The following is a 27,098-nucleotide window of genomic DNA, read 5'->3' as shown; positions in this document are numbered from 1 at the left end:
AGCTGAGGCAGTTTCTGACAGCACTCATCCATCTCTGTGGTGTGACTGTGAGAACTCAGACATCATGTCAGCGCTTTGGAGAAAAACGCCCTCTCTGTCCAGCATATGAAATCATAATCACGCTGTTCAGGAGGCATGGTGAGAATAATGCTGCGGTTATAAAGTATTTTACCTATAAAGGAAGCTAAATTACTTTCTGGAAATGTTTTATGGAAGCAATCAGGGATGATAGCTCAGAATTTGTAGAGTGAGTTTCCAGTTATTGCGCACGGTCCAGTCGGTCCTGCTCTCATTTATTCTCCTGTCTTTTTTCTCCCTTCTTCTCCTTTCTTCTTATTGTTGCCTTCATGTAATGCCACTGTGATGTCTTTATTTGTCTTCAGTTAAGACAAATTAAAGACAATTTGTCTTTCAATTTGTCTTTTTGTTTTCATCCAGGGGAGCTTTGGCGTTTGGAGGATGACATGGAAGGTGACAATGAGACTAGCGGCTGCACCGAGGCCCGTCCACGCTCCCAGTCGCCGTTCTCCCATTTCCGGGCGCGGGCTGCTTACCTGCGCAAGAGCATGTCAGCCGATGAGCACCTAGACATGGGCTCCGACTTTGGCGCAGTGACTGCGGTCGAGGGCAAACAGAACCGTGGGAAGGGAAAGCTAAAGAGGAAGTTTGTAAGTTTGATTCCTTCACTTCCTGTTATTTGATTCGGTCCCACCCAGCCGTGTCCAGCTAAATCCTGTATCATCATGGCGTTGTTTCCTTCATCCCCTTTTTTCACACATCTCAAAGCCGGCTCATTTAAATAGGCACTTAGGATTAAAGGTTTTTCCGGCCACAGAACATATGGCCGTTCGGCAGAGCATGACTTAAGTTTTCTCACTTGCTGTGAGTGCAGCTTCATGCAGACATTCACAGCAGCTCCCAAATGAAGACAGCTCGTCCCACTCGCTCTTTCCTTATCTTTAATTAATTTATACAGCTGTGTGCTTGTGACTCTGTGGCTATTTTCAACTTTACCAAATAAATCCTGCTCGTCACCCTGAGGGAAGGCGACTGTTAACATGTGATGATAAAAACAACCCCCAAAAAACAAGTTATCGCTTTAAAGCTTTGTTGTCCTGATACATGAAAGATAATGAGCAAGAGAAACTATGGTGATCAAAGCTGATAAAGAGGAGAGTGCAAGGAAAAAATCTAGGGCTGACAGTCCTGAGAATACAGCATAAGGTGCAAAATGGTGCAAAATCCATCCATCCATCCATCCATCCATCCATCCATCCATCCGTTCTCTTCTGCTTATCCAATTCAGGGTCACAGGCGGGCTGGGGCCTAACCCAGCTACTTTAGGGTGAGACGCGAGGTACGCCCTGGACAGGTCACCAGTCTGTCACAGGTCCAACACAGGGAGACAGACAACTATTCACACTCACATTCACACCTATAGGCAATTAAGAATTAACCTAACCCCTTTAATTGCATGAGTTTTGGAAGAAGCCAAGCACTTGCAGAGAACATGCAAAATGTAAACAGAAAGGGGCAACAGTGCTAACTACTGCACCACAGTGCAGCTAAAAAATGGAAACAATACCGCAAAAAACACAATGAATTTAGCTGACATGCTACCTATTTTACTTTAGTCTTGCATATATACTCAAGTTTATTCTGTTAAAGTTGAAACAATAGGTAAAAATAAATAAAGTCTATTTTATATATATATAGGGAGGACTGTAGGACTGTAGCTACTCCAGTTTTGGAGCTTTGGCAATTAAAATGACATCCATCAAGTGGTCAGCTTAGGAAACCCAAAGCTGCTGGCTAATTTCAAGCTTCCAAAATTACTGGTCCCTGGTCCTTTTCATTTTATCTAATTAGTAAAGTATAATTACCCCACTTGCTGCTTAAAATGATGTTTTGATTTGAGCTTAATTCCGTAAGCTGCATGTAACAGTGTTGGTTGCGTCAGATCTTTGGGGGGAAATGCTGCCAGACGAGTGCAGCGGGCTTGTTGAAGGCGCATGAAAGATTAAAGACCTGTATATTGTCCGTTAGCCTGTGGATCAGGTAATTGGAGACCTCATTACCAGCCGAAGCGTTGTAATTGATTCTCGGGTGTCACAGGCGCAACAGGAGACCAGGACAGGTTAGTGGATAGCTCAGTGGGAGAATTTAAGGTGTGTGTGGGGTGTTTTTTTCTCTGGCATACTGCTGGATGTGGATCACAAGAATATACTTAACTGAACTTTAAATGGGATTAGCCATTTTTTATTTTCCTTTCATACACTTGAGCCAATCAACAGTTTGGTGTCAGATCAGTTCGTGGTCACAATAGTCGGGCTGAAAATAGAAGGGAAGAAGTTCATTTTATTAACTTCCATCACATTTAAACAGTTGGCCATCTTTACTAGAAATGGGAACAGCACTGGATCTGATGACCTGCCGCGGGTGTTTTGGGGTGAGAGTTCACATTGTATTGTCTTCTAGTACACTGTAATTGAGGAAATGTCAAATGTACTTTACTACTGCATCATACCTGCTTTAAATATGTTGTCTTCTCTCTGTATCACTCAGTCTTTTCTTTTTCGTTTGCGGATGCACAGATAAAACATTCAGAGCCGTGTTGTTGCTCAACACTTGTATGCTCTCCAGAGCGACGCGAAAATTGCCGTGACAAAAACAACTACGCCTCAGCCTGCTGCCTCATGCAAACAACTGTTGTGCTGCAGTATTTAGTGTTGTGCTATGGAGGTTGACTGTGACACAGCAGAGAAACAATGCCTTAATATTAGCGCAAGTCGGCCCACACTGCAGAAGGCCTGCCTGCTGGCACGCATGTTAGAAGTAATCTACAGTATCTTTCGGAGATACTAATGGAGGCGGATTAGGTGTTTAAAGGAAAAATGTTTCAGTGTTTTTCATTCTTTGGACTAAATATGGAATTGTAATTATTGTAACAAAAAAGAAAAGACTAAAGCTTTTCAGGTAGGAGTAAGAGAACAGAAGGAGAGAAAGTAACCCGTGTTTGTAAGGCTGCCAAACTCTACATTATGGTCCGAGTTAATTACCTGTTGTAACGATATCAATGCCATCTCCCTTTAAACTGTCACACTCTGTGAGGGCCTATCTTCAGGGTCTTCAGGTCAACAGGCAGTGCTATCTGTTCAGCAACAACTGTCACGGTGAAGCTGTTTTGTATTTTAGACTGAAACACCACTAATCACGTGCTCTACCCAGAACAGAAGCAGCTCGTGGCTTTTACGACCCTTATTGACCTTTCTTTATATTGTTACAAGCTGTACACTTGTGAGTGAAAATGTGTCTCGCTCACCGGGATACCGAAAACACCTCGCACTTTTGTCAACTTTTACTTGTTGAGCTACACAGTCAAGAAACTCTGCAGTTCTGCATATATAAAATCCAGAGTTTCCCACAGTTGTATAACGCCCTCAGTTAGCTGTCACCTTTCTTACAGCATGCTATGTGGCAAAGTTGGAGGAGCAAAGCTGCACAGATGCAGCTCTCTCCACTTCTTTGCAGACACTCTGCTGAGAGAGCCCGGGGGAGAGTGACCAGCTAAATCATGAGTAATCTGACTTTACAGTGATGAATGATTCAGTCTACCATAATTTGCAAATATGAGTATATGAGTATTATGTATTAAGAAACTTGTTGCAAAACACAAGATTTTTTCCCATTTCATTAACTGAATTTATGAAAAATACCACAGTAAGAGAGGTATAAAATAGTATGTTAGCACTCAATAGGTGTTTGCCAAAGAGCTATTAGCTGTTGCCCTGAAGCGTCATCAGAAATGTTCTCAGTGGAAGAGTGGCTGTCAAGAGGGAGAAAAGGCGGAGGTACGCAAAATTACACAAGAACTGGGATGAAACTCAGGTCTTATGGAGTGATGGGTCAAAATGTTTGTAGGAGGTCATGAAAGAGGTAAAACAGCCTTGACTTTCAAGCCTGTTAGAAAAATTGAATTTTTTTTACCTTATGTCAGTACATAAGGCTGTGTACATTAGGTAACAGCTGCACAGTTTTTGTGGTTTTGTGTAGAAAAACACATTTTAAGCCTGTTTAAGCCATATGCAAACCACAGATGATGTAGTTGGACTGTTTGCAGTGTACAAGAGTAATATTACTGTAATATTACAAAGGGATTGCAAATTGTATTTGCAGGAAGGATCATTTTCTCCACTGACAGCAGTGTGCCTTTCAACAGTTATTGTTTCTATCTGCTGTAATTTCATCTCTTGACATGCTGCCTATGCAGTGTAAATATGTATGCATGTATGTGCCTGTGTGTCCTTTATTTATTTAAATGTGTGGCTGACGTGCAAATGCACTCAAAGCCTACTGACAGCAAGCTAAGAGGCTGACTAACCACATAATCAAAGTACAGATCGTATCATTTCTGTTGATTGAATGGCTGTAACTACATAATGGGATGTTCGTGCGTATTCGCTGCACTTTGGTCTGACACATCCTCTGGTGACTCACATAGATTCTCTATTAAAGCAATATATTAAAAATTACACACACAAAAAAAGCACAGGGAACGCAAATAATTGTTTTTCATCATTTCCATATTCACCGGAAACCCACAGGAAACACCACAAGAGAGATTTCAACCAAATCACGTACGTGGATGTGCTCCTTGCATGGTGGCAGGAGTCCTGATACTGTACTGGCAGGAATCTCAGTGGTATCTAGACTGTTGAATAAGGCGAATTATATTCAGCATGCTGCTTTGGTCAAAGGCTCTGGGTCGCCTGGATTGGTTTGAGAAACTTGATATCGCCACCTGCGGCTATGCTCTTTTATGTTATCAGGAAACGGGCACAGAGTGTGCTCGCACATAATAGCTCATAAAAACACACTTAACACACATGAGAAATACTCTGAAAAATCAGACATTTAAAGGCCACTGGCGAGGCTTAGATGAAGACCACAAGTGTTTCTGTGACGTCTGCTTCGCCACTTTATCTATTTGTAAGTCAGCCTGTTTACACCTCGAACGAAAAGCATTGAGCTGAGGTGGTGAGTGCGGGGGGTCTACGAAGCAGCTGATTTACATTTATTCTACTCTTGGTGTATACCCTGACTGACCGTCTGCTCACAAAACACTTGTGGTGATTGGTGAATCCGAGAACACAGAATATATTGTGTTCATAATAAGAATGAGCCTTCCTAGTTGTGTTTGGAATTAGCAAGCGAGGACAGAAGCATCTTCACAGTTTGAAACTCTCCGTGCTCGACAGCCGTTTAGTTTATTCCCCATCTGTCTGAGACAAATTTACGCTACAGACAAAAAAGATAAAACCCTGTTTGGATGGACTGTGTTCTTTTCACGTGGCTCATGGAGCTTTCCATTTGTTTTCATTGCTAAGCCACCATCTGATGTATCCTAAGATGGCTTGTGTACCTCAGTGATCTCAAAATAGATCACACTGGATGCTTTTGTTAGCCGTAAATCCAGCAAACGCATTTTTTTTCTCATTACTGATTCGACGTAGGTCTGTGGGATTCTTGTCCACTAGAGGGCAAGAATGAGCACCTATTGTTGGTAACAATTTCCTGAGAATCCCAGAATTGACTTTATTTTAGGGCTAGTTTTGTTTTAATAACTACCTAGAGTGTTTACCCCTCAGCTGTAAAAAAGGCTGATGTTGTTGTCCACCTGCTAGGTTTGTGGGCAGGCAGGCGGCGGCCTAAAAACCCACGTTTTTGAACACAAGAACTTGAGAAGCAAGTGAGGTAGGATTTTCAAATTCATACCATACGTGCAGGTAGGGTTAGGGCAAGGTTTCTGAAAATCTAACTTAAGAAAGTTGTCACCTCAAATTCAAATTCATAGCACAGAAGCGTCTGCTAGGAGGCTGAGGGGCAACACTGTGTGTTTTTGTTTGTCTGTTTGTGGCTACTCAGCCTCAGAGCTCACAGCTTTTATTCTTCAAGCCTTTAATTGATTCTTTATTGTTTTTACTTTATTACATAAAGTGTTTTATCAGTCAGGCTTTCAGCGCTTAAAGTGGACCAGTTCTGCTCATTTCCAGCTCCTTATTTGTATTCTTTGGACTCTGTTAAAGCAGCTTTGCATTATTCATGGGTCATTGTTTTTCTGACTGGGCATTGATGTAGCCCCACATTTCTGTGTGAAACAAGCCGTTTTAGGGCCTCTAGATTAAAGCCACCCTCCGTTTTGGGCAACTTTTTTCTGATTTGCTGCCCTGTGCAAACAGAAGGTTTGAACAGCAGGTGGGGCCAGAGTTGTGTACCTGCTGTTTAGCTTAGATTTAAGAGCTACTTTAAGAGAATCCATCGCTATATATGAGAAAAATCAGCAGCGTTATGATAGGCCAGAGTTAAACAAGAGGTAAGATGTGACCTTGAAGAAATCAGTGCATCACCGTTTTCTTCAAGGTCACATTGAAGAAAACAAATCATGCAGACGATTTGTCAAATCATTATGGTAATGATTCGACAAATTGTCTGCATGGGATTTTTTCATGTTCTGGTACCACATGAAGTTGCCAGGATAACATGGATACTCAGCTTTGTTAATTGTTAATTCATAGAGCAGTGTGTAATCACCTTGTTAATTGCCACTGGCCTGTTGGCAAACAAGCTGGCATTCACCGGTGGCAGAGGCCAATGTTTATCCGTGTCCCGTCTGTTTTGCTGTCTTTATATCTGGGATCCAGATTCATAAATATGTAGGATGAGATTTCTTTGTTCTCTGGCACAAAAGGAGGAATAAATAACAGCAAAAACAAAATAAAAACCCCAGATTAGGCTTCAGACACTGACAAAATAGTTTTCTGAACATTGGTTTAGGCATGGGCCAGGCATTTCACAATGATAGATCACTGGTAATGGGTAAAACCCAGTACAAAAGTAGGTAAGGGTCTCAGCCTGGGAAGTCATGTTGTGAGCATGATTGCAATAATGTCATATTTTTGTATTCACTGTGCCAACATCACCTAAAGCCAGAGATGACGGAGTTAAAAAGGACAGCAGCAGCACTTTGAGAGCTTCATAATTTCCTCTGGCTGACTAACTTCAGTTGAAATAGGATAGAGGAGTGCAGCCTCAAGGCCCTTTATAATGTTAACACAGTGATTACTGGGGTAATTAGTCTGACGGTGTGGCCAACATGGAGGCAGAGGAAGAAGTGGTTATGGGAGCTAATTCTCATTTTTCTTTTTTTGCCCTGTTTTGCTCTAATATTCATAAACAATTATTATAAACTGCTGTGTGCAGAGGTCGGGCCCTCTGATAAACAGATAAAATCACACAGGTTCACTAAAGCAGCACCTGTGGAACTTAACTCAGTGCTGATCGTCATTGTTGTCCCGAGTAATGTTAATACTGTTTTAAACTGTCTTGATGTATAGTTTTAATTTGGACCCCAGGAACTTGTAACTTGGTAAATCACCCCCTGAAAAATGATTGCCAAATGGCTGAACAATTTTTTTTATGCCTGCCTCTATAGCAAACTGCAGCTCTATGTGCACCAGTAATTATTGTTACATATACGTTAGATAATCCAGCTTCTGCGCATCCAGAATGGTTTGTCGTGTTTGCTTGTTGGGAGGTTTTTCATCACATTTTGCAGGCTTAGTTCTGTTATCGTGGTTTAGGCCACGATTTCATACTCTGCTGTCTTTGATCAGAGATTCTGGTGCAGTGAGGATTTTTCTTCAAGATTAGCCTGCTCTTGATCCCAAATTGCCAATATGAAAACTCAACCAGCTGTATAACGATGAGGGCACGAAAAGATGAAGTGCTGGGTGAAAACACCTTCACTTTTCTTTCACTTTGAGATCACTGTAAGATCTATCATGAGATGCCCTTTCATCTTATTCTCCGGTCTTTGGTGCTCTCTTCAAGTTTATCTTGTATCAACTAGCTGTAAAGCACACGAGAGCTTGTCTTGTCTCTTTAAAGATTATTTAAAGGATCTCCAGTCCTTTGCTGTTTTCTCTCATTCTGACTGACTCTCTATCTACTCAGCTCAAGGTTACTACATCTTACTACAAAAATATATTTTACTCAAATCATTAAGTGCACACTGGAGTACCAGGGGTGTCGTACCGTCAAATATAAAGCCACCCATCATGTCTTTATATTTTGCTTCCAAGAAACCAGTCAGTCTGTTTCAGCGATCTTGATCAATAGTCCTCCAGACTTTCTGAAGCTTTTACCTGACAATGATTTTTGAAAACTTTTTGAAGCAACTCAACATCTGACCTCATTCAAACATAAAAAACCCACCTAACTCAAGGATCAGTGCCGTGTCTGCACATGACAGACAACTTATCAAAGAAACAATTTAAAATGATATCTTTAGGAACTTTGTTGCTGGGAAACCCTAGGAAAAATGCCAAAGATATTACAGCTTAACAGGCATAAAACAGTCATTTTTACACCAACAAAGGGATTGCCATAGAGTGATCCGAAAACACTGTGTGTGTCCCCCACGTATGCCAAATTACATATCCTCAGTATGTACAGAGGTATGTGAGGAGAGAGGTATAACAGTGAGCATCTATAGCTGTGTGTAAGGAGGCTCTGTCATGGTTTGGGGTCTGTGATTTTGGGAATCCTCTCAAAATCGATGGAATTATGAACACAGAAAAGTGTCATTAGATTTGATTCACCATGGAATACGGTCTGGAAAGCATCTGATTGGCACTGGTGTTATTTTTCAGCACGACAATGATCCCAAACACACAATGTAGCACTGTCAGTCATGGATTGGCCTCCCCAGAGCCTGGACGCACACCTTATTGAAGCAGTGTGGGATCATCTTGACAGAGAACAAAACAAAAGCCAGTCGACATTCAAACAAGAGCTTTGAATGTCCTTCAAGAAGCCTGGAGACCTATTCCTGAAGACTACTTAAAGAAATGACAAAAAATGTTACATAAGAGATTTTAGGCTCTGTAATAATAAAGGTGGTCATACCAAATATTGATGTTCAAGCATGTTTGAATTATTTTTGCCTTATATACTGTGTGCATACAGTGTAAATTTGCACGTTTTAATAAATCAGTGCACCTATTTCCCATTTTCCTTGCAGAATATACAGAAACAAGGTGTAGCTCAACAGTTTTTGCACACTGCTCTATTTAATACTAGTCTCATTGATAACATTCCCCAATGTTTGTGTCTCTGTGCGTCTGCCTTCTGTGTTCATTCTTCTGGAGACCACAAGGTGGCATCACGATCCCACAGAATAGAGTTCCTGCCTGACAGGCTGTCTCTCCTTCATCTCGCTGCTGTGTTCACTGCCTGTGTGACTGAACTGTTACCTGGGTGGTGCTTGAGGTTTCTCTCTGGTGACTCATTCATCCTGAGATGACTAACACACAGACACCACAGTGGACTGCCATCGGAGCCAAGCTTTGGCTGCGGACAGTCTACTAGCATTCATTATCTATGGAGACTTTTATTGGAATGCACAGCAGCAGGCAGAAAGGGGGAAGGAGAAGCCAAGCTCTTGGCCACTTTGTGTCAATGAAACAGTGCTGTTTTTGTGTGCTCAGCATTCCCGCGCTGAGCGCCGATTTGACAATCAGGGGCGCTTACCGGTGTCTCACCGAGCCGAGCCCCACAAAGCGACTGTCTGGCTCATGAGCTTGTGCTTGCACGGCGAGCCTCTCTCACCCTCCGTCTTTCCTGTCACTCTCCCCCGCAATGCAGATGTGGGACGGGTTAAAGCAGTAAAACGATTAATGACTGCAAACAAACAACGGCAGCCGCAGCAAAATGGGTTTTGTGGAGTGTCTCTTAATGTAAACTGATTTCAACACATCATTTTTAATTACCTGCATTAGTGGCTGGAGTCTGGAACATTCGTAGTCTGCTTGGTTACACTTGGCTTTTTATTTTGGTACACACTCATACGCTATTACTCAGATGCCCGTGCACACTCACGTCTACACATATAATTCATCCCCATTTTCAGGCATACCCTCCTCTTTACAGCATCAACTGTTGCTCTTTCCATCCACTTTCATGCACTTGAGCATGGCCAAAGATCAGAACCACAGTATGGCTGTTTTACCTACAAACATAAGCAAAAAACATCCTGTTATTTGAATATGCCGGACTTCTTTTTGGTGAAATACCTGTGTAAAGAACCTCTCTCATCCCCATCTCCATCTCTCTTTGGTTCTTTTTGCACTCAGACCCGGGATTTCGGTTCCTTATTGACATCGGAGCTCTTGCAGCGGATTACTGTGGAGTCTGTAGTTCACTAATGATGATGTATGATAATCTCCTTTGTTCCCCCCCCCCCCCCATTTTTTTCCCTTCCTTTCTCCCATGCGCCTATTTAAACCCTCTAAGCTATCAAACATCCTAACCACTGGCTGTATTTTAGGCATTGTGCTTACCAGATTTGAAATCTCTTGTTCTGTTTTCCCCGGCCTTCACCGCTGCAGAAACAGACACTGAAGTTTGTGTCTTTCCTTAATCCCCAACCTCCCGCAGCCCTACAGCAGGATGGTGGCGTGATGTTGCCCAGCCTTTAACTCTGCATCAGGTTAACCTGTGGCCTGACTCTCCAGTTGCCAGTAGGTATCAATGACGTGGATGCAGGGAATGGGGTGTGGTCTTGAACACCTCCCGACTTACTACCACTTGATTATGTTCTCCTTAAACATTTTACACTGAGAGATTTTCCCCTTAAAATCCCCCTTAGCCTACCATGCACAGCATTAAATACCGTATGCTCTGTATATTTTTATTCTAACACTTCCATGCTTACGTTGTGTAAAATATTATAACCATGGACACTGCGCTCTGGGAAGTTTTTTGGATTTCCCCCTCACTCAGCTTGACATTTAAACATTTTCTGACTCCCCGAACGTGTAGCCGTGCTTACTGGATGGTAAAACATAATTCAAGAGATTATGCCCGCTCCCACCCAAGTTGTTTATTATTACTGCAGGATACGAGTAGTTCTGCAGTCGTGCCCTCTCGTTCAATACCTTTTCCATTCAGAGCGAGAAGAGAAATTGCATCAGGTTTTTTTTTTTTGGGGGGGGGGCGGCGTGTGTTCTCACAGGGCTATATGGAAAAGCCTCTCAGCAGCTGTTCATCTGTTATGGTGATGGGGCTCTTGGCAAACCCTTTTCCAAACAGAGGCCCACACACTGGCTGTGTAAAGGCATTTCACATGCCTGCGAGCTTGCAGACTTAGACCCCCTGGAGCCATCTGAGCGCACTCCACCCAGCTTTGGAGGCTTTGTTCAGTAAAGCATCAATCGAGGATACCTGTTTTGATGTCGACCGGGTCTCTGCCTTGTCTTTCTAGATTATTCTCAAAAGTCAGTCAGTACTCTTCATATGCTTTGGGCATTAAGAGCCTGTACTATTTGGGTACTGTTTGAGCAGGTCATGTGAGGACCATGAAATCAGCGTATAAGAGATTTGCTGCTGTGTCGATCTATCTTTCCTATACATAGGTCATAGGGCTGTCTTGTGTTTTCTAGCTGGCCGTTGTGAAAAACTAGTGTTTGCACTAGTGTTTTGTTATAGGGGGAGAATGGACAGACTTAAATAAAGCAAACACATGAAGGATGCCTGGCAGCCCCTACAGGAACTAACATATATGTATGCATATGCATGGGCGAGGATGACATGCATCAAGATACCTAATCAGCTCAGAAATTTGTCAAACACACAAACTTCTAAACTGGTTCGTTGCTCTGCAAGAAACCTTTCACCATACAGCGCCTGCCGTCACACATTCCTCTGTCAGTGTCAGTGTACAGCTCTCCAGCTCTCGTAATTAAACTCAAAAAGATTAAAAAAAAGGTGGTACGACCTCGAGTCCTGATCAGCGATTGCACTTTACAAGTTAAAAAGAATCCCAGTGGACACAACAACTGGCTGTGGACCCAACCAGCCGCTCGTAGCTGTTATAATCGCCTAATTGCCCGACCCTATAAGGTAATCTACCACATCTACTCCAGCCTGACTCTCAGTATGGTCGTATTGGCTCTCTTGCTGCTTTTGAATGTCTTGTTTGAAGTTGTTTTTAATGGTCAGCTAATTTTCTGTATGTGTTTGCAACAATTTTGCCTGCGTCTTCCTCTTCCCCCCGCAATGTTTATTTGCACTGTGCCCACTGTATTTTTCAAGTAATCCTGCACAAAACAAACTACCCCTTCACCTCCACCCCTCCCCCCGCTCCTCCTTTGCATATTCCATCTCATCTGACCTCCTTAATAACTGACATCGGTCTTCTTCCCTCTGCCGCTCCTTTTCCGCACCTATCACTTATACCACACTTGTCTTAGTTTTGCCTTCTTCCCCTCTGACTCTCTTTTCCATCTGTGTCTCTGTGACCTGCTCTTTCCTCGCCTTGACCCCTCCTTTTTATTGGTCTCCCGCTGTTGCACCTACCGAGAGCCAACCACCTGTCAAGCTGATCCCTGCCTGATGAGGTCAACCTTAAGTGGGCCTGAGCCAGGGCCAGAACCCAGGTTTTGAGTGGTTCTCAGGGTCTAGGGCCCTCCGGCACAAAAGCGGGGCCAAAAGCATTTCTTTGAGAGCACCAAAAAAAAATCTCCTGTCTCCTCGTCTCCCTTTCTCTGGGCCTCCCTCGCTCCCTTCATCTCCTCCTTCCCTCCCCTCTGCCCCCGTCCAGACTCTCTGTCTGCACTGACACCGCCTTTAATAAGGGGGAGTGGGGCGCACTGTTTATTTGTGTGGTGCGAGGTTAAAAACTTCCCCCTTAATTGACATTCCGGTAACACTTTCCAATAATGGGGCGAGCAATTTCCTTGAAATTGATGTGTGTCCACCGCAAGGAAAAACACCGCTTCTAGCTTTCACTCACCCATGGATGACCTACACTTGCGCCACATCTTTGTCCCTGTGTGTGTGTGTCTATGTGTGTGCGTGTGCTTGTGTCAGCGTGAGAAATTGCACGAATGGCCTTTGGCTGGCAACGGCAACGTGTTTGTGTTTGTAAAAAAAAAAAAGAAAGAAAGAAAAAGGGAAAAGAAGGCGAGTACCATCATAGCACGCCTGTCTTCTGCTGGTATGTGCTTGTCGGGGTGTTCATGAATATGAATGGCTGCATATTTTGCCTGCGTAATATGCGCATGTAAGAATATGCATATCTGTGTTCTGTTTGTTTTTCCTGTTTATTGCGTCTTTGCTTTTTATTTCTCTGCCCGGCGAGATGGCTGTAAATCAGATATTTTTATTTAACCCGCACACTGATGAAAACAAAAACAAATTTACGGTAGATGGCCTATTTTCCTCTCCGCTCTGTTAATGCCCGTCTATGAGTATGCAAACATAAACATCTCCCTCTATTGCATCCTTGGCCTAAACGGTGACCACTGGTTAGGACTTGTGGTCTAATGACGGTTGGTGTTAAATGTGTTTGCGTGCATGTGTGTGTGTGTGTTAGGCGGCGAAATAGAGCGCGTAAGGGACAGTATGTGTCAATAAGTTGATGTGTAAGTGCGAGTGTGTGTGTGTGTGTGTGTGCCTGTGTGTGGCTTCAGGCAGACGCTGGCTGGTTCCTGGCCTTGTCATTCTGTCTCCCACACACTCTCTGATGTGGTTTGAGGCTGCGGCTTTCACTGTGGAGGGGGATCGCCACCGCACACACTCACACTGTTCTCACATGTCTGTGGAAACACACATTGCGCACTGGTATGCAGTCACATTCTCAGAAATGCCGACACACATACCGAGCAAACGCACCAGCGTACGCACACATGCGTGCGGCTCGGCCCTTAAACGATGTAACAAAACGACGCCGGGCCTGCCAAAGCGTCTGAATGGACACCGGAGCGCATTCATAGATTAACACACACACACACACACAGCTCTAGACGCCATCCGTGGTGCTGGTGGGCTCTCACAATAAGCGGTTGGTTAAATAATATCAAAGACAGATGTTGGCTCTGGTCCCATCATACTTTGTGTGTGTGTTTTTATCGTGTGTCTGTGATTGAGAAACAGGAGGGGAAGCGCTGATCTGCAGATCCCTGGGAACACGTTTCTTTTTGCGTATGTAGGTATTCATTGGTGGCATTAAAAAATGTTTGGGAAAATACAGACATAGAATTCATCTGGACAGTTCTTCTTGTTGAGGGACTGGGGTGCATGAGGGTTGCAAAGTGGTTTGCAGATACTCAGCAACTGTGGGCAAGCTAAATTGAACTTTACTGTATCACATTTTTTCCCCTGGTGTATTTGGCTAGCTAGATATGAAGGATTTCGCACAGAATGCTTTCATTTCTCCAATAAAAGGTGCGCTGCGTGGGTAAAATGGTAAGAATCGGTTAAAGAAAATACACCTTAACAGGAAAGGGTGTGACAGCAGAGTGCACTGTGAAGGGAAAGAATCCATCCGTCCATCCATCCCTCCGACTTCTTTCGCTTATCCAATTCAGGGACGGGAGGGGGGGTACCAAGTGCCTTGGGGTGAGAGGTGGGGTAAACGTCACTGTTATGGCGAGCGATGTCAGTGATGTCACACAGTGACGTGACACCATCGCCTTTCTCAGATTTGTACAGCTTTATTTAAGGACAAATTGTTTTCCGCAGCAAGTCATTTTTAATTTTAGTTAAAGTGAAATCTAAAGTTTCAAACCAGAAATCTTTCAATTTTTTCAGTGTACACAGCTACAACATGTAAAGCACAGTCTGCAATACTGTGCACAGGACCGACGCAGAAAACCATAAAGCAGCTTAAACTCTCACAGTCTCACATTCTCCTCTCGAAATGTTCTCCTTGAACTCTGTGTTTTGGCTCGTGTCATCACATCGCATCAGTTTTTCTCGAGTGTTTGCCTTAAACTGTGTCTCAGAATGAAGGATGATAGATTGAGTTGTCAAGTTCGGTTGACAAAAAAAACCACACAAAAAGTTGCTGCCTGCCAAGGTTGGGACCAGCAGTTGGAGCTGCTGACCTTAGTGTTGAAAACGTGTGTTTTACCTCCTAACCCACCCCTGCACCAGTGAGTCTTTGCACTCAGTGTTTCTATGTTAAAGTCTATTTTATTTTACTCACAATGAGAGCAAAACAGTGTGAAATGGCAAGAACAAAAACGCAGAAATGTGTTAATGTGATGCACAAAAGATTCTTAAAAGTGGCAAGGTATGGTTTACAGTAACCAGTAATGCACAGGTTTAAAGTCAAAGAATTATATCAGCTGTTTTTCTAAGAAAAAAAATCTGCACACACGTACTGCAGAAAGGAAGTTCTGCTTTCCCCTCACTCTCACATTTAAACACACTCTCACCTTCACTTACACACACATATATAGATAGTGAGTCTGAATATAAACTCTGTTACTGACCCCTCCTGGTTGCGTGATGAATTGGATATTTGGATTGACCCGTATACATCTGTACTAATCTTAAACAAATATCTCCTCGACAAGTGAAATATGTCGTGTATCATTTGAAGGGAGGGCGAGGAGCAGTGCAGGGATCCCAAAAAAAGATCCTCGGTTCTGTGAAGTTTGACAGAACAGTTTATATTTCTTTATTTTTTTATGCATGGTAATAGTTCCTTGGCTTCAAAAGCAGAAACCCGTGGATTGAACATGCCTTGTGTCAACAAACCAGTCGCAATGGTACAAAAGGCAGGTTGGATTTACGGATTTATGCTTTTAATAACAAATTGTGACCCTTGTACCAGTTCTGGTGAGCCTGTACCTACTGCTACCCCAGATTAGTGCTCTTGGTTGGCAGGTGTGGATGTTCTCTGGAACTGAAACTTACTGAATCACTGGTACTCTCCTAAAACAATTGAGTTCCCTCAAATCCTAACAGGCTTTTTCCCATAGCCCTCTTCTGTTCTTCCACCCTTCACCTTGTCTCTCTAAGGGGATTCCTGGTTATCAATAATGGCCTCTGCCACTCCCACAGCTGTTTCTGTCTCTTAGAGGGCCTCTTGAGGGGCCCTGCCGTCCCTTATTTTCTGCAAGCCTGTCTCTTTAAGGTGGTGTTTGTTTATGCCGAGGCTTAGCTCAGTGAGACCTGTGCAGGCTCAGTGCTGGGCTCCTTTCATAGGGGCTCCATTTTGTTCTTAATAAAATGGCACTCAGTGGCCGGGGGACTGGCAGGCACCCAGCTCCCTAGGAAACCAAAGAATGCTGGCCTTCATTTAGCGACAAACAGCCACTGCCTGAGGAGGGTAGTTCTCCACTCTTGCTCCTCAATACTACTGCTGCTGAGGCCTGTGTATGTGTGTGAGTGTGTGTCAATATGGAATGGGGTCACGGTTGAAGGAGTCAGGTATGGCGACTCCTCTCATAGCTCGTCTCCTGTTGACGTTTGCTTATACCATTCTGTCCTTTCTGTCCCTGTCTTGGCTGGCCACTTGAAAACACACAGCACCTCTTCTCCACGTCCGCCGCTCCTCTCGCCCCCACGCTCTCTCTCCATCACTTGTGTGAATGTGAATGGTGGGAACAGAGCAGCCATTAAGATGCATATTTAGAAGGGTTTACCCCTCCCCCCCCCATCTCCCATACGCTCTCATAACACACACATACACATACTGTAAGTCACTAAGAGCGCCTGTCATCGGAGACACACACACATATCACTGCACACATGGACTCGTACACACTGAGGCATGTTTTTTTGGGCAACTTGGCTGGAGTTTTCATCCACTTCTACTGTCAGTGGTTTTCTTAAACATGTCAGAGATACTGATAATTTTGCCAAGAAGCAGCAAACCATCGCGAGAGTAGCAAAAGCTGCAGTTCCCCGAGTGGCCGCTAGAGGCTGGGCCCCAAAATGCGAGTCATTGACTGTGATGTTACGCTGCCATCTTTCGCCACAGCGGTTGTGACCTCATTCCTGATGCACCCCACCCCAAGCTTGCAACTGGCACTCGGGGCTACTGTGGTTCAGGGGTTGGGAAGCTCGTCTTAACCGGAAGGTTGCTGGTTCAATCCCCAGCTCTGTCTGTCCTGGTCATTGTGTGCTTGGGCAAGACACTTCACCTACTGCTTACTGGTGATGGCCAGAGGGGCCCTGTCAGTCTGCCCCAGAGCAGCTGTGGCTACAACTGTGGTTTGCCTCCACCAGTGTGTGAATGTTCCGCTGATATATCTGCCAACATTAGCTGTTTGCTAATATATCGATATAACATTTGTAACAGCCAGTAAGTGAAATTTTTAAAAAGTAAAGAAGAGAGCAGAGAAACACCCTTCTACCATCCTATGAATGTTAATGTTCCATAGTGTGTCCACCAGAGGACACTCTTTTGGCAGCACACTGTTGCAACGCCACAAACAGCATAAACAGCATAAACAAGTAATCCATGACTAATTTTGATATATTTATGATCACTAAATACTGGTGTCAGTATTAGCCTTAACAATACAAAATCAGTCAGGCTTGCTTTGATATTAATTGCACTGTTATCATGAATTAGTTGCTAGTACAGTGGAACCCCGACTTATGAAATGAATTCGTTCCCGAGGCTCTTTCGTAAGTCGAAAATTTTCGTAAGTCCAAGCACCCATCGCGCCTTTTGAGTGAACAATAGGCTATAGGCTAATTGCTAACTGCAACAACAATACGTCGTTCAAGTGGAACAGCAAAGCGCAAGTACGAAAGCCAAGGGTTTCTCACATGATTCGGAAGGCATTGTGGGCATTGTGGGCATTCTGGGCTCAGCCAATCAGAGCCAGCGGATTTCGTTACGCGGGCATTTTGCCATAACACGGGCAGAAATATTGCCGTTAAGTGCCTTCGTAACTTGAATTTTTCGTTAAATGGGGTATTCGTAAGTCGGGGTTCCACTGTATTTGATTTATATGGTACATATAAAGCGGTGTCCATGTGATGCATCTATAAGATGTTGGGATGCACCTTGCACGCTGATAATGGGGCATTCCTCTGTATTTGGACACTTGTGACTCCAAAGAAAACAACAAAATAGAGACAGTCAAAATGCTACAGCTGAAGCTTTCAGTCTGACTACAATCATCTTTTATATACAGTGTATATTTCTTAACTTTACTGGACTTGAACGGAAAAGGGAAAACCCAGATTATGATCACAGGCCAGTAGAAATACTGGCTTGTCAGTAGCAAGGTTTTAAGTACTAAACGATATCTTGGCACAGAAAAAGAGGTTAAAAAAATCAATAACCTAACATGTGACATATACATGTGTGTCTGGCAGATTGGGTGCCTTTTAGTGATCTGATAACCAAGTTCTCTGAGCCACACTATCAACTAGACAGGTGAAGAAATACCAGACGAAAAACAGTTGGCTCCTGAAATGGTAACAAAACACTGAGTGAGCGAAGCTAAGGAAATATGTCGAAAAATATATAAAACTGATTGACAAGCACAGTAACTGGTGCGTTTGACATTTCTTACCGACTCCTTTTTCGTTTCATTAAGTGAAATGAAAAAGGAGCAGACTGGCATTTATAGAAGCAGAAGAAACAAAGTGGGAAACATGATGAAGAGCGAGGTGAAGATGATGCATGCGACTGCCTGAGTGCCGAATCAAAATAAGAGCAGGAGAATGCTGAGAAGGAACAGAGGATGAGATAGAAGCCTGGGAAAAAGGAGCGAGGAAGGCAGCAGAGGACTCTGTTTTGTGTTTTGTCTCCTAATGCGATGCATATGAAACGCCTCGGAAACAATGAGTCACCCCAGAAAGGGACTGTCGCCTCTATCGGGCCCTGGCAGGCTCTCTGTACAAGATTATGCCGAAGCTCGCCATTTAACCTCTGACTTTTCCTTGTCGTGTATTTTCACTGTATTGCCTGCCTATCTTTGCTGATGTTCGGCAGAGTGATTTAATGTAAAAGTATTTTTTCTTGCACACATGCAAGAAAAACTTGCACATTATCAAGATGTAGATTAAGAGTGTGAGGAAAGATGGAGGGAACAACAATGACGTGTAGGTGAGCGAGGGGAAGTCGGACAAAGAGAAAGATACTTGTAAACCCATCGTATGGAGCTTTCTGTTCGATCTCCCTCCTTCAGCTGCTGTGTTCTTTCAAAATAAACCCTTTCAAATCAAATCCTCTCTCCCCCTTATTGTCCCACCCATGCATCCACATAGAGATACAAAGAGACACAGTCGATCCCTGTCAAGTTTTCACTCCTTGTCCCCCAGTCTGGCAGTGTTTTCATCCATCAGACTGGCTGATAGACAGTGAAATCCTTGTTTTTCCCCTCTTTCTCATCTAAAACTGACACACAGTGTTCCAGCATTACAAATTAATCGCTTACTGTTAGCCCTGTGTGATGTCTTTATTGGTACACAGGGCTAGCTGTCGCTGTGCTGATTGATTGGAAGGCCTAGCTGCTGCTGGTGTAGTCGGTTATGTAGGGAGGTGCAGCAATCAAGAGCAAGCAGCAGTGCGCAGGCAGTTGCCTTTTCCATGGGGCCAATTAGAGGGGAGATTTCCTAGCAGATTGCTGTAGCTCTGTCTGTGTCTGGGGCTGTGCTTTGGTTTGATCCCATGAAATTAGCCTGAAACAATAGGCCGAGCTATCCACTCTGCCTTTAGCTGCACTCTGTCAGATCTGTATATCGCTCAGTGTCTTTTTATTTCCACCCCTTAGTTCAGTATTTTTTATTTAATTCTTTTTTTTTACCTGTACCTTTTTGTTTTTGTTTGTTTTGTTTTTTTACAGCCACCTTTCTGTTTTCTCCATTTGCCATTCACACTTTATCTCCACTCTCCTCTCCTTCACTCTTTTATCCCCCTTTTTGATAAGATCATCTTTGACTAAAGGGAGGCATGGAGAGGTAGTAAAGAGAGTCAACAGTTTTTATTAAAGGTCACATCTCCTCCTCCGTTTAGAGCGCAAAAATAATGATTATAATGAAGTATTCATGAAATATGCTACAGCTAGTGCAAGGGACACAAGACAGAGAAAACAGGACCCAAAGTGAAGTGAATTTGCAGAGACATTGATACCAAAGACCAGGGTAGCCTGTTTTTACAGACTTGGAAAGACCTTTTGTAATCAATGAACTATAGAATTCATGCCCATGGTTGCTTCTGTATAAGCAGATATCTTCACGTAGTAATACAGTACTGTACAAAAGCCTTGAACCAGATTTTTTTAAGCTTCCTTTCATGGTACCCAAATTTCTGGTTATTTTTCAAGTGTCCTAAATCAGTAGTTCTCCAGCCTTTCTTAAGGTCTTTCATGGATTGGCCTCCCCAGAGTCCAGACTTCAACTTTAGTGAGGGCTCATCTTTACAGAGAACAAAACAAAGTTCATTAAGCATCCAAATAAGAACTTTCAAAGTTTGCTAAGAAGCCTGGAGAACTGTTCCTGAAGACTACTTAAAGAAATTACAACAAAGCTGCCTAAGAGAGTTCAGACTCTGTTGAAGATTAAAGGCGGCCATACCAAATGTTGACTCTCAAGTTCATTAAAAGGCAATATTTTTGCCGTATGTACTTTATTTCCATTAATGTTTGTACAAGTTTCAATAAATTGCTGCACCTACTTCCCATTTTTCTAGGGTTGGTTTGAACCTTTTGCACAATACTATAACCAGGCATAGCATATAAATCAGATGGATAAACATGCTAGATAGAGTCTTCTGTTGTTGTCCCCTTCACTCCAGATTCATCTGGAGCTGTAAAGTGGGCCCTACTATGACTGTTGACTGCTCCCAGCGCTTTGTAAGAATGAAGTGCAGAGAAAACGTTTCCCTATGGAGATCAATTAATGCCATCTTACCCCTCTTACCCCTTAATGGGTAGCATGTGTACTCTACATATGTACTACCCGACACAACACTGCTTGTTTTACTCTTACTTAATGTGAGTCTGCACAGAAAGTTGCATTTAAGTTCTTTATTTATATGAATTGCAATTTTTCTTAATCCATAGAGTACCTGGACATCTCCTAGATATGGTGCACTGAAGCTGCCACTTCATATGGCACCCATGGTTTTCCTTCTTTGGTAGCTCATTCAGGCTGCAGACAGTACGCAGCTCAAGAGGGCAGATGGATGTGCAGTAAACAACGAAAAAACAACAGGGAGAGGAGGTGAGAAAAAAATCTGTGACAGGCAAGACAGAGAAGAGCACTGGGATGAAGGAGGATATGGACAGGATGAAGTGAAAAGGAAAGAGGGATTTGGGCTGTGAAATGAAAGATGGGGTGGGATGAACCAGGGTGGTCCGTGCGAGCATGTGAGACCCAGAAAATAAGATGCCGTAAGAATATCTGAGATGTGAAGAGTTCTTTCCTGAGTGGAAACAGTATTCTCTGTTGATTTGTTCGGAGGGGTGGTACAGAATAAATTTCCACACTTTGCACCTCTTGTAGACGGCCCCCAATGGAAAGGTTAAATTGACGGAGACCTGGCTATTTTCTGACGACTGACTTGGTGGCAAACTCTTGAATATCGCCTGTACAATCAGTGAAAGCATTTATGCTGAATATGCTGAAAAAATAATAATAATAGTAATTCTGTAGTAAGGTTGACCACTCTGTGAAGCTGCATGAAACAAAAAGTGGCTTTTGGGGGGGTTGGATGCTTAAAAACCCCCCGTCATCTAGATGATGAATTAGCTGTTAAATCTTTTTTTTCCTCGATGACCTTGTGAGTTGTTGAATTCCTCTGGTTTATTGCGCATTTCAGTGGCGATGCCAAGCCTTTAAAGTCCTACTAATGACCTAACACACACATTTAATGTATGCTGGACACTGAAACACACACACTTTTTTTCTGTGCACCCACATATGTCCTCATTATATTTCTTCACACTAACTCACAGGCTACCAAGTCAGGCGCATTTCCCCATCAAAGGAGTTCCTACATATACACATTACATTATACCCACACATGCTCTCCCCCTCCCTCTGGTTTTTCCTTTATCTTTTTTTTCACCGGGGGCTTTTATAGAAGATCAGAGTAACAGCAGATACCTACATCCATTAGGGCTTTCCAGTCACTCAACAGCAGTATTGTGATACAGGAGGGCAGGGAAAGGGACACACTTGTCGCTCAGTGGCAGCCTAAGGGAGCACCGCTTCCATCTTGACAGATATCTTTCTCTCTAATGTCCCCAGGGGAGGCCTACCTACCCCCTCAGTGACTGATGCACAGAGAGGCAACAGGGGTGATCTCTTGAGAGACTGTATCCAAAAATAAAGATGTAGGTGTATGGCTGCGTCTTTGTGCGTGTCTTTCTTGTGTGCGAGCACTGCACGGATCGGTGACTCGCGTTTGGAATTTTGTTGATGCCACACTCAGCTTGGTCCCTGAGAAACATTCACGCTTAGTTTATTTTTCCAACACAACAAACTAAATAACCTGTTTGTGATGATTGGATGATAGAAGAGATGAAATTCTGGTGTTTTTCCAGGAGCAACAACAACAACAAAAAAGACATAATAGTTACATCCTGCGGAATGTTCCTTTATGATGTTTCGTTTTTCTTTTCAACGTTGTGGTTTTTTTGCTCAGTGCTGTGCAAAAATCCGAAGTTCTTCTTATTTCATTATATTTTGGTAGGAACACGGGAAATAGAATCCAGAGATTTATTGAAACCTCTGCAAACATGCATGGAAAAACATCAAATAAGGCAAAAACAGAGTTTGTTAAATTCTCATTTGCTTGAAATTCTGTATTTGTGTTGACCTCCTTTATTCTTCAACACATCCTGAACCCTCTTAGGCAGATCTATAGTCCTCAACGCTCCAGAAGGATGTTAAAAGCTCTTCTTTGGATGTTGGCAGCCTTTAGTTCTGTTCTCTGAAGGTAGTGCGTTTGGGATCATTTTCATATAGAAAAATAACCTGTTACAAGTCAGAAGCTTTTCACATGGTATCACATGGTGGATCAAAATCTGATGGAACTCTTGATCAAGACCCCCAACACTACTGGATCACTTGTAATCCCAACCCTTGACAGAGCCTCCACCATGTTTTACACATGGTTGTAGACGATCCATGCCACCTGCTGCCACAGATTTTCCATCCAGTTCTTGTTCACTGTGGCATACCTCAGCATTTTCTCCGTGTTTGCCTTCCTTAAGAAGGGATTTTTGACAACCAATCTTGCACTGAGAACATTTCTGATGAGGCTTTAGTGGACAATAAATTTCTCAGCTGAAGACCCAGGCGTTGTTCACCTGCTGTAGATAGATTTGTAAGCCTGCCACTTCTTGTTTTTGGACACAATTCATATCATACTGAGATGTTATGCGTTGACACAACACAGATTCATCCCTTGAGTTATTTGACTTTTTATGCTTGAGGGATTCATGTGATAAGTGACGAGGCTTAACAAACAAAAAACATTCTTCTGAAAATGATCAAGTACAGGGACTGGACTGAAAATGTGTCAAATATTAAGAGGGATAATGAGGGACGGGAAAAAGTTTTGCACGCTAATGTGTCAATAGGTCTGTACTAATCAAGAGTCAGCAAGTGTAATGTAAAAACAACCTGTTTCACCTGAAAAATGCACCTCTGCTACTTTATGAAGAACCTTTTTACTGGCTATAATTCTGATGTGGTAGCAGTGTCATGGGTCATGAAATGCCATGTAGAAGAGTTTAGTGATATCTTTCTCGTTGCCCCACCCCAGGTTTACCTCATTTATACAGTTAGTTACATATAGGTGGTACACTGTGTTAAAAAAAAGGAGTGGGTCGAGGAGGAGAGGTGAGACGTATGGGGGAAAAATTCTTTAAAATGCACCTTGCAGCCATGCAGTGATATTTCTCACAGAGATTCCGATGACAATACAACAGGATGCAACCCCAGTCTGAACAAACAGAGCAGGAGAAGATTCTCTGGCCTCTTGTGCTCCAATTTGCTGGCTGACTGCAGAAAGACAACACTGTCTCTTTAATGTGGGGAGGGTCAGAGGTCACTGTATTGCATTTGTAAGGTCAGCAGTTGAGGTCACGCTCAGCTCTGGGCCTTCCTGCTGCAGACAGCTGGGTCATGCCACCTACATAGAGCCCAATTATCCCTGCCAGCTAATAACTCTTCAGCTCGTTCCATTGCACCGCACACACACACACACACACACACACACAAAATTGCCTGTTATACAATGAATGTCTTTCGATGTTCCAGTGTATGTGTATGTATACACAGAAATCCCTAAACAAAAGGGAGAGCGAAAAAACAAACCAGTTGAAGACAATTAAAAGCAGAACAACACGCTTCAAAACAATTTGAGGCAAAAGGGGAAAAAACTATCTTGGCACGGACATAATCATCAGAGAAACAGCACTGATGTGAGAGAGCCAAGCACTGTAAAGCACATTGCAGAGAGAGCCAGTGTCAAATATAATTTAATTGCTCCGTCTGAAGTGAATGATGTGCTTCTTTTAAATTATACTCAGCGACACAGTAAGTGACAGTGGCCCTCAGTTTGACCCAGCTCCAGTGAAATGTATGTGCACTTTGCAGGAGTGTCAAGAGGTTTTCATCACAGGCCTGGAAAGTCCATCTCACCCTGTGCCAGAGGGACCAAACATCATGTCATATCCATAACCGGAGAGCAAAAGCAAACTTCCAGATAGACACAGTATATCACTATTACCTAAATTTTCTGCAGGTGGAAAAAAAGCCCAAGCCTCATTGCATTATAGATCCATTCTGTCTGAGAAGCCTGCCTACCTTTCTATTTATGTCTTAAGTGATGTGACTGTCCTGCCAAACCACTTTTATGGCAAGCAGATGACATTCTTATTTAGTTTACCCAGGGCTTTATATGCAGTGAATAGAAATTGCTGAGTTTTAGACAGAGCAGTCTACTGAACAGACACAGACTTAGCGTAACCGACCGCGCTGCCAAACCCACATGTAAGGAAAAATACAGAATGCAAGAGAGACAGAGTGGGCCAGAGAGATGAGATATTTTGAGGTGTATCCTGGCTGTCTGGCTCTAGCTAATGCCCTCTTCAGTGAGGTGGAATGGCACATAAGCTCCCATTAATACGGGAATGAGTTGAATTTAGCTCCGTCTGCCTGCATGGCTGGTCTGGCCAGCCCCCCTGGCTTTCCATGAAGTGTGGGGTGCAACACTTACTGAAAAGCTCTATGCTGTGCTCCGGCATGCCACACCCTCCTGACACCCCCAGCGCTTTCCTTTGTTCTCTAACTATAGCCGTAGCCACGCCAAGGCCCCCTGACTTAAATATTCCACTATAAAACAAGTGATAATGAACATTAAAGCGCCGAGCGCTGGTAGTTGACTGAGCCACTAAGCGCATACTGCCTTGTGCACATACGTACACACGCAAAGAGTTGCAGGCATGGGCGCACATACGGCTATGTTACATTAGATGCAAAATGCACACGTGTAACCCCACTCCCTCCTTCTTCTTTTTTTTTTTTTTTTTTTTTTTGCATGTGCGCTCCGACAGTAGAATCAAAAAGGAAAGTGAAGAGAGAGTGGATGAGAGGTGTAGAGACCTGGGAGTGGAAAATGATTGATCCGTTTTAAAGGTCCTATAAATCCACTAGCAGATGCGGGTATAAATGGGGGGTGTGCATGTCTTTCCTACCTGGCAACCCATCTCAGCATCACAACAGGGATATTTATACTGTCCATCCTACAGTAAGACCTTGACAAAGCCTCTTAGCATACACTCGTGTGAGGCTTGCTTGGTTTTGTTAGCTGGTGTGAAGTCGCTGGTAAAAAAAAAAAAAAAAATGAACGTGCAGATTCATGAATGTTACTATTATGGTCTGTGCATGTCTGAGCGTGTGTATGGCTATTGATGAGCAGTGAGAGCTTTTACAGTAAACTGCATGTAACTGACTGTGGAGCGTCTGTACTAATGGAGGCTCCATGTAAAGGTTGCCTGTCTCTGGAGCTCCCTGGAGTGCCCAGGCAGCCAGGCACCTTTGACCAGGGCTAGGCCCCCTCAGGCCTTCACATACACACACACACACACACCTCTCTGTGCCCCCCCACCCCCCTCCTACTCTCCCTTGGGTGAGATGAGCCCACCAAGGCCTCTCTCCTGGAGCAGTTCCCCCCATGAAGCCTAGGCTCTCCACCTCTCTCACCAACCACTCCACACAGACGTGGCCAAAAGCCAGGGGACGCCACTGTCTGGATCAGGGGGTTGAGGCCGGTGGAAGATATGTGTGTGTAAGTGTGCACATGCCTGTATATGCGCCCGTGTGAGTGTGTTTTTGTGCGTTTGTGTATATCTGCAGAGGGTGGTGGTAGTGGTGTTGGTGGTGTTGGGGAGGGGGGGTCTATCCCCAGACACAAGTTGCTCAGTTTTTTGGAGAGTCTCTGGCCCACCCAAGAGGAAAGAGTAGGAGGAGAAGGTGGTGGGGGGAGGGGACCGCGGCCTTGGGGGAACAAAGCCTTATTTCAAACTTGCCGAAAACAGGGGTCTTTATGCTGTGATGCTGGGGCCCCCCTCCTATGTAGGGAGATGTTATCGCAAAGATGCAATATCCACCTCGGCATAGGGCCGGGGGGGTGGGTGCATAGGCCTCCAGTGTTACACTAAGTACCCTGGGGCACTGACCTCACTAATGAAGTCTCCCTTGGCTGCTGCCTGCTGCTACCCACTACTGTACCCTCCTTTGTCTTTCACATGGAGATCTCTCACTCTATTTGTCTGTCTGCCTTTCTGTCAGCCTCCCTGGCTGGCTGTTAACAACAGCTGCATGTGTGCGTGTGTGTATGTGTGTGTGTATGTGTGTGTGTGTGTGAGAAAGAGAGAGAGACCAATGATCATACTTTTTCTACATTGATAGTTCTAGTTCATATGCAGCTTATTGTTAGGGTGTTCTGTTGGTGGTGTTGGTTTTGTGTGCTCTCTCTGAATCATTTTGTGATCCTTCTCTTTCTTCTTTCTGCCATCCCTGCATCCATCCATCCCTGCATCCATCCATCCATGCATCCATCCATCCATCTGCACGACTGTTTCCATAGCTTACTTTGAAGTGTCTCCCTGATTTACTGTCCGACTGTCTCTTATAGTCCTTTTGACTTTGAAGTTTTCGGTTATCTAACTATCGAAACCTCCTCTTTTTAAGCTCTCTCTGACTTTTATATGTGGCCTCGAGTTAGCGTTTAAATATGTTACACCAGGCTCCTCAGGGAATGCACA

The 27,098-nt window shown here is 43.7% G+C and overlaps 1 protein-coding gene across 3 annotated transcripts in view; it reads left to right on the top strand.

Annotated features, from left to right (window-relative positions):
* Positions 1-27,098, top strand: part of ankfn1b (ankyrin repeat and fibronectin type III domain containing 1b) — a 155,438-nt gene that overhangs the window by 44,750 nt on the left and 83,590 nt on the right. For all 3 annotated transcript variants that reach the window (XM_085284320.1, XM_085284319.1, XM_085284321.1), the window contains one exon: positions 439-668. In XM_085284320.1, the coding sequence (XP_085140446.1) occupies positions 439-668 (230 nt within the window). The remainder of the gene's footprint in view (positions 1-438; positions 669-27,098) is intronic.

The sequence above is a fragment of the Mchenga conophoros genome, linkage group LG8 (assembly GCF_057382185.1).
Source record: "Mchenga conophoros isolate Kocher_MC1m ecotype Shallow Benthic linkage group LG8, M_conophoros_male_GT1.1, whole genome shotgun sequence".
Classification (NCBI taxonomy): Eukaryota; Metazoa; Chordata; class Actinopteri; order Cichliformes; family Cichlidae; genus Mchenga; species Mchenga conophoros.
This window is presented reverse-complemented; position numbering and strand designations above follow the sequence as displayed.